Below are 8430 nucleotides of genomic sequence, written 5' to 3'. Positions count from 1 at the left end.
CATTCTAGAGTAATGCTCCTTTATAAATGGAAAAATTGCAAAATTATTAGTTTCCCTTCTCTAATTTAAGTTTGCCTCAACCAAATGTTATGAAACTTATACACAATGCTAATTATCACAAAATACAGATCAAGGGTGAATTTTGGTGTTGTCACTTAAACCGTTCTAGAGAAATGCGCCTTTATAAATGGAAAAATTGCAAAACTTTTAGTTTCCGTTCTCTAACTTAAGTTTGCCTCAACCAAATGTTATGAGACTTACACACAATGCTTATTACCACAAAACTCAGATCAAGTTCAAATGTGGGTAGCTTCACTTTTAATGTTCTTCAGTTATGTCCCTTTATAACTATATGATATGCAAGTGGGGGCATCATCTGTGGACACATGTGGACACAATCCACATTTATTCAGATTCATAAATTCAAAGGAGTAGGTATGCTAAGAGCCATTATTTAGCCTCTGTCAGAAGTTGCAAAAAAATGGTAATATTCTTCAATCAAAAATAAGTAAACTTTATGGAAAATATAATTATAGGATATATTCTGGATATTTCGGTGCAGAAATGTCGATTGTGCTGTCACTATGACACCATAAACATGTTGAAATTGACATATTTGACCAAAAATGGATGTGTAACACATAGTTTTAAGAAAAATTAGATAGGAGCCTTTGAATGAAATTTTGAAACAGCAGATATTTGACAATAGGGGAGACATAAGATGTATAAATGTTAACTTAATTTCAGGAAAATATCCAGGAGGCTAAAGACATGATAGCAAATGCAGAGAAAGTAGACCTTCCACTAGAAGAAGGTGACAGGGATGAAAGAGATATTAATTCTGAATGTGGGAATGCTATCAAAGAACTCATGGAAATGTTCAAGTAAGAAGGACTTTATGTTAGAGAATATTATTCCTCAAAAGTATCGGTGAATAAAGGGGAAAATGTCAAATATTTGCTAGGTATGTATCTAAAAGAGCTTACCATATTATATATGAAAATTAATGTATGAGAGTTAAACAAAAATAACATAATACAGATTTAATCAATTTCACATTGATTGATATTAATAGAACTATTGCATGTCCTTTGAGTGGAGTCTGTGAGGTGCAAAATTTGATTCCAAAATGCATGACAGATTTCAACCAAATTTGCACAAATTCTTCTACTGCTATTTCATTTTTTTTTGTATCATAAATTGATTTCTGGTTTCAAAAACTATCCAATAAACTAATATTTTCGAAAAATTATCCATCAAATAAAATTGAGAATGGAAATGGGGAATATGGGGAATATGTCATTTTCAAAGGATCTAATGGTTGCCATTTTAATAATCGCATAGTTTTAAGATTAATACTTTAGAATCAATTGAAAAATATATTTATTTTGGCACTAAATTATTTAATATTGATGCAAACATTTAAGCAATGCATGTTCCTTGGGTATCATATTTTGTGATTTCTTGTAACAACCCAAACATGAAAATTAAATAATCGATTGTGTGCCTCACACAAAAATGTGAAAAAGGGACTCCTGCTGGTCAGTAATCTAGTGGCCATATACCATTGCTATTGCTTCATCATCCATGTGCTCTCATTTTTAGGAGAATATGAGGCTCCGCCACCTTAATCATATTTTACTGACTTTGAAATGTTTACTTTGTTCAGATCATGTTTACTGATTCACTGTGTAGTAGTAGTCAAAACAAAAATTTAATCAATTTATTTGATCTTAACACTAAATTTCTGAAAAAAAATCAAACCTATTTTGGAAAAATACTATCACTTTTAAGAAAATTAAAAAAATCATATCATTAGCAATCCAAAAAAATGTTTGCCTCTCAAGACCTGCATTGTTCCACTTTACTATTCCCTAAAAAACATTTTGAATAACAAATTTATAATTTTTGTTTTTTTTTGGAAATCCAAAAAACATTTTATCAATGTGGTATTTTTATATAAATAAAAATTGAGTATTAATACACAGTATAGTGAAATGCAATTCATCCTTGTGATTGCATTGCCTCTTATCAACAACATATTAAGTTACTTCATATCAGGATACAGTCATTTATGGAAATGAGTGTATCCTTAGCTTTGTATGTCATTGTAAACTTTTAACCAATGAGAAGATTGGGTTTTCCTAGTTGCTGCTGTTGAAATCTCGTTCCCTAATTGTGTAGTGAGATTTAGTTAGAGAACCAATCAGAATAGGGCGCTCATTTCAAAATGTCCAATCAGATAGTTAATTAATTACTGTTGGTTCTTTGTTCTAACAATTGCGCGTCTTCATAGGCATTCAAGCTAATTCAGTTGCATGAAGCAGAAGCATTATATTTTTGCAGTTGGAAATTTTTAAATTACGAATTATATATGTAAAATTTCGTTTATGGATAGATCGTTTTTACCATGGATAGTGAAAAATTTGTAAGAACATTTTTACTTATCCCAGAATGGTATTTGTTAACTCCAGAAGAAGTGGAAACAATTAAAACGTATATCGTGGAATCGTCAGCAGATCGTGCTCACGTTTACTGGAGCATTACTTTAGACTGTGCAGCGTGTTGTAATGGATGCTATTTTTGTGGTTTCACAAAGAATTTGTGTAGTGGAAGCGTCAAGGCAGAAAGCAGGTCCGATTAGTCGGGATTTAATGTGAACTTTAAATCTATATTTGGAACAATAGTCAATACCACGTTTGCTTAAATTCATTTAAAGACTTGCAAAAATGGCGGAAAACGGCGACAGCGACCGCGAAGTGGAGATCTTTAATGACAGTGATCGGGTTAAGTTGTGGGCAGCAACTATGAAATTAAACGATAACACCTCATCGGAGTTATTGAGACATGGATTTGACACTATGGAGGCAATTTCGATGATTGAGTCAGAAGATATGCCAACTTTCAACATCCCGTTAGGCCAGCAAAAAGTTTTGCTTAGAGCGTTGCAGAAAACTTTCAAGACCGGTCGAGACGAGAATGGTGGAAATATTAATGGGGCGTCAATGCGCAACACAAGTGAAATCGGAGGCGGAGTCACCACAAGAGAGATTGGAGGCGGGGTTTACAATAAAGATGGCGACAGTAGTACTTCCGTAAACATCCAAGATGGCGGCAGAAGCACTTCCGTAAACATTCAAGATGGCGGCGTCCATGCGAACATTCCTAGAGCGGACGATACATATATCCAGGAAATTATGAAAATGATGGCAGTGCAAAAGGACAATAATGGTCATTCAATCAATGATTTTAATGCTAAATCCTCTCATTCTCAAGGTAGAGACAATAATTTGCTTATCAATGACATTTTTTCATGGAAAGATCCGCAAATATTTTTAAAATCTGCTAGCTTTGATCCTAATGTAAATTATTTTGATATCACTGAATTTTTACCTAATACCTTAGGAGAACTGACAGAGTCAGAAGAAAAATTAGTTTCAGAATCATCAGGTGGCAAACTTGTGTTTAAGTCAGGGCCAGCCAAGCCCAAATTAGAAACTTTAACTGTAACACAATGGTCCATGGCAAATTTGTCCATTATGCATAAGTTGTTAGCTGTAGGGGACCTTGCCTCATCACAAGTTATGGACTATTTGTCATACACCATGCGTGTTTACCTCTTCCTTTCTAGCTGCGAGTTGGTGTCTGTCTTGTTTTTTGATCGGGAATATCGGCGTCTGCAAAAACAACACCAGTTCAGATGGGGTACTGACATTCCACATCTCCATTCTGTGTTTTTGAGGCCAAAGTTTTTGCAGGGTCAGTATTCCCGCACTACACCTCAGACTCAAGGCTCGAAAGGAGTGAGCAATAAGCAACATTTAATCACATATGCTTCTCATGCACCAGGTGGTAAGATGATTTGTAAGAAATTTAATAGTCGCAAGGGCTGCTTTATGTCTCACTGTAAATTTGAACATGTATGTGCTATTCCTGCATGTGCTGATAAACATCCAGCTTTTCAGCATACAAAAAACTAAGAACAATGGTGAAGCCTTCGCGTGTACTTGATCTGTCTGCATGGACAGAAGAACTGGTTGATGACTTTGATAAAGAATTTTTGTTGTTTGGCATTGAACATGGGTTCGACATTGTCATGAATGTTCCCATACCAAAAAATATACGCTCAAAAAATCACCCTTCAGCAAAACCCGGTAGCCCCTTCTATAAACAGGCCCATCAGCAGATCCTAACAGAAATTGAAAATGGAAACTATGTTTTTGTAAATACCCCTCCTAAAATAATTAGTCCGCTTGGAGTGATTCCAAAACCTGACGGTGGAGTTCGAATCATTCATGACTGTAGTAGACCAATGGGTTCTGCAGTGAATGATTTTGCAGGTGAATTTGACAAACAAAGGTTCCAAACAGTAGATGATGCTTGCAAGTTAGTTTCAAAAAATTTTTATATGGCTAAAGTGGACCTAAAGGCTGCATATAGGTCTGTTAGAATAAGTAAACAAAGTCAAAAGGTTACTGGGCTTAAATGGGCATTTCCTGATGGTCATGAATACACATTTATTGATAAAAAACTCCCTTTTGGGTCAAAATTGGCACCAGGCATTTTTCATAGATTGTCCCAAGCTGTTCGAAGAATGATGTCACGCAGAGGTTTCACCATTGTAGCATATTTAGATGATTTCTTTATTTGCGAGAGGACAAAAAAGCGTTGTGCTCAGGCATTAGCAGTATTAATTGCATTGTTGCGAAAATTAGGTTTTTGTATAAGCTGGTCTAAAGTTACAGACCCATGTCAAAAAATTGTATTTTTGGGGGTTGAGATAGATTCTACCACTTTAGAGACTAGGCTGCCTATATCAAAATTAACTGATTTAAAATCAGAACTTGCTGAATTTTTATTGCGTAAGCATGCTTCGAAAAAGCAATTGCAATCCCTGGCGGGGAAGCTTAATTGGGCGTCTGCAGTGGTTCGAGGCGGGAGAGTTTTTCTCCGTAGAATCATAAATGGCATAATGCGCTTAAAGCAGGATTGGCATAAATTGCGTATGTCAGGTGAAATATTACAAGATATAAAATGGTGGCATGACTTTATGTCGACTTTTAATGGGAAGTCCTTTTTCTTGGCAAAGGTTCCTATCACTTCAGTAGTGACTGATGCTTGTAAATCAGGTGCAGGGGGTTTCTACCACAGTGATTGGTTTTATGTTAACTGGGTAGAAGATTACCCCTTTGCAACACAGCTACGCATTAATGAGTTAGAGGCGTTTTCGGTGGCGTTGGCAGTAAAGCGATGGGCCCAAAATTGGCGTGGCAAGCGTATTATAGTTTACTGTGATAATGCGGCTACAGTAAGCTGCATCAATAAATGTACATCAAAAAATTCAAGTTTGATGTCATTTTTGCGCGAGTTGTTTTGGTTGTCAGCAACATACAACTTTCATTTAATAGCTAAGCATGTGCCAGGCAAAGAAAATATACTTGCAGATCACATTTCGCGGTTACATGATTTAACTTACTGTGAAAAATTTTTGCGGTTTTATGTTCAACCACCATTGCTTGTACGCGATCTGGTTAAGCACATGTCTAGTAACGCCCTTCGTTTTCTTTTATTTAGGCTCACTGGCATCCAAGGAGATGACAACACTGGATAGTATTGTGGCAAAATTTAGAAATCATACTTATGCTGAGTCTACCAAAAAGACGTATCAGAACTATTTAAAATCCTATATGGAATTCTGTAGAAGAATTAACATTGCCCTTGTTCCTTTGAGTCCTTTGAACTTAGCAAGATATGTAGCCTATTTGTCTGCGAGACTACAGTTTAACTCCATAAATAATTACTTGTCAATTATCCGTTTGTTACATTTAGAAGCAGGGATTACGTCTCCATTGGAGTCATTTTTTATGGATTCGGTACTAAAAGGTGCTAAGCGTGTATTAGGATGCACAGTTCATAGCAAATTGCCTTTAACGCCGAAGATTTTAAATGAAATATTCACTTTGTTGTCATTAAGCAGTAGTAAGGACTTATGCTTTTGGGCAGCCTGCTTAGTTGCCTTCTTTTCCTTTTTAAGAAAGTCAAATTTATTTGCTCCGTCTCTTTCAGCTTTTGATCCTGTGCGACAGTTATCTCGAGAAGATATCACTTTTCATGCAGAGGGTGTCCGATTAAGAGTAGTGAAAACCAAAACCATTCAATTTTCAGAGCGTGTGTTAGAAATCCCACTTCCAAGAGTGAACAACTCTCATTTATGTCCCTCTAAGGCTCTCCTTCTTAATTTCAAGCAGGTACCAGCCATAAGCTCCCCATCACCGGTCTTCTTGTACTTAGTGCAGGGCAAGGTAACGCCTCTTACCTATGCCACCTTTGTAAAAATGCTAAAACATAACTTATCATTGTTAAATTATGACAGCACCAAATATTCGGGACATAGTTTTCGTAGAGGGGGAGCTTCCTTCGCCTTAGAATGTGGGATACCAGCTGATCATATTCAGTCCCAGGGTGATTGGAAATCAGATGCATATAAGTTATACTTGGATCCTTCCTTTGCTCATCGACAGAAAGTCATGAATAAATTTGCTGCGGCCCTTGGGAAATAAATAACTATACTTACCTACCCCTACTGGTTCCACTTTACATGTTTGGGAAGTTTGGAATACCACAGATTGTTCATTAATTAATTTGTGTATTGTTTGAAAACTGTAATGTTGTTTGTGGTTTTATTAATATGAAAACTATAAGCATTAAACTGTGGTTCTTTTCCCAAACATGTGTTTGTTTTACTTAAGTACCCAACTGGATTCACTGGTTTCTAGACTGCATTCCGAACAGAGTAGGTCAGATGCTATTCTGCATCCGTTCTGAATCTGGTCTAGATTCCAACACATTACACTGTCAGTTAAGGGGGGGAGGGGGGCTTATTTCTGAATGCTGTAGATTAATGTGGTATTTTTATATAAATAAAAATTGAGTATTAATACACAGTATAGTGAAATGCAATTCATCCTTGTGATTGCATTGCCTCTTATCAACAACATATTAAGTTACTTCATATCAGGATACAGTCATTTATGGAAATGAGTGTATCCTTAGCTTTGTATGTCATTGTAAACTTTTAACCAATGAGAAGATTGGGTTTTCCTAGTTGCTGCTGTTGAAATCTCGTTCCCTAATTGTGTAGTGAGATTTAGTTAGAGAACCAATCAGAATAGGGCGCTCATTTCAAAATGTCCAATCAGATAGTTAATTAATTACTGTTGGTTCTTTGTTCTAACAATTGCGCGTCTTCATAGGCATTCAAGCTAATTCAGTTGCATGAAGCAGAAGCATTATATTTTTGCAGTTGGAAATTTTTAAATCCCATCCTCACCCAATTATTTCCAGTAGATGAACAAAAAATTCCTGCAACGTTAATTTTGGGGTTCAAGTCAATTCTGGTGATAAACTTCCTTTAAAATGACAATTTGGAAGATGGGAAAAAAAGGTATACATGCCCCTAGTGAATAGTTTTTGTCTCTACCTTGTATGCAGATACCTTATGTTACAAAGTTTCCGTCTGTCATATATCCATTGTCCTTGAGACCATGACCTCATTTTCATGGTTCAGTGAGTGCTTGAAAAAAAATTAGAGTTTTTTTGTCATGTGAATTTCTCACTTATTATGAGTAATAGGATAACTATATTTGGTATATGGGTTCCTTGCAACGTCTTCATGTCCATCAGACAGAGTTCACCTGACCTTGACCTCATTTCATGGATCAGTGATCAAGTTTAAAGTTAGATGATTAGGTCTGTTTCTTAGATACTATAAGCAGTAGGTCAATTATATGTTGTGTTTGGAATGATTGCAAGGAGTACATGTCAGTCTAACAGGTTTCATCTGGCCTTGACCTCATTTTCATGGTTCATAGGTCAATGTTAAGTTTTTGTGTTTTTTGTCTGTTTTTTTAAATACTATAAGCATTAGGTCAACTATATTTGGTGTATGTAATGATTGTAAGGTGTACATGTCTGTCTGGCATGTATAATCTAACCTTGACCTCATTTTCATGGTTCATTGGTCAATGTTAAGTGTTTGTGTTATGATCTGTTTTTCAAATACTATCAGCAGTAATTCAACTATATTTGGTGTATGGAATGGTTGTAAGGTATACATGTTTAGCTGGCTGGTATAATCTTACCTTGACCTCAATTTCATTGTTCATTGGTCAATGTTAAGTTTTTTTGTGTTTTGGTCTGTTTTTCAATTACCATAAGCAATAGGTCAACTATAGTTGTTGTATGGAATGATTGTAAGGTGTACATGTCTGTCTGGCAGGTATAATCCGACCTTGACCTCAATTTTATGGTTCATTGATCAATGTTTATAGTTTTTGTGTTTTGGTCTGTTTTTCAATTACCATAAACAATAGGTGAACTTTATTTGATATATTGAATAATAACTGTAAGGTGTACATGTCTGTCTGACAG

At 35.6% G+C, this 8430-nt stretch overlaps 1 protein-coding gene across 1 annotated transcript; it reads left to right on the top strand.

The window, feature by feature from the left end:
* The first annotated feature begins 1949 nt into the window (after positions 1–1949).
* Positions 1950–6728, top strand: LOC127735739 (uncharacterized). Its single transcript, XM_052246024.1, has 2 exons — positions 1950–3276; positions 5575–6728. The coding sequence occupies exons 1-2, from the start codon at positions 2730–2732 to the stop codon at positions 6558–6560; spliced, it is 1533 nt and encodes a 510-aa protein (XP_052101984.1). The 5' UTR covers positions 1950–2729; the 3' UTR covers positions 6561–6728.
* Positions 6729–8430: the final 1702 nt, after the last annotated feature.

Source organism: Mytilus californianus, unplaced genomic scaffold (assembly GCF_021869535.1).
Source record: "Mytilus californianus isolate M0D057914Y unplaced genomic scaffold, xbMytCali1.0.p SCAF_3, whole genome shotgun sequence".
In the NCBI taxonomy this organism is placed as follows: Eukaryota; Metazoa; Mollusca; class Bivalvia; order Mytilida; family Mytilidae; genus Mytilus; species Mytilus californianus.
The sequence above is the reverse complement of the archived record's forward strand: the minus strand, read 5'-3'. Positions and strand labels throughout refer to the sequence as shown.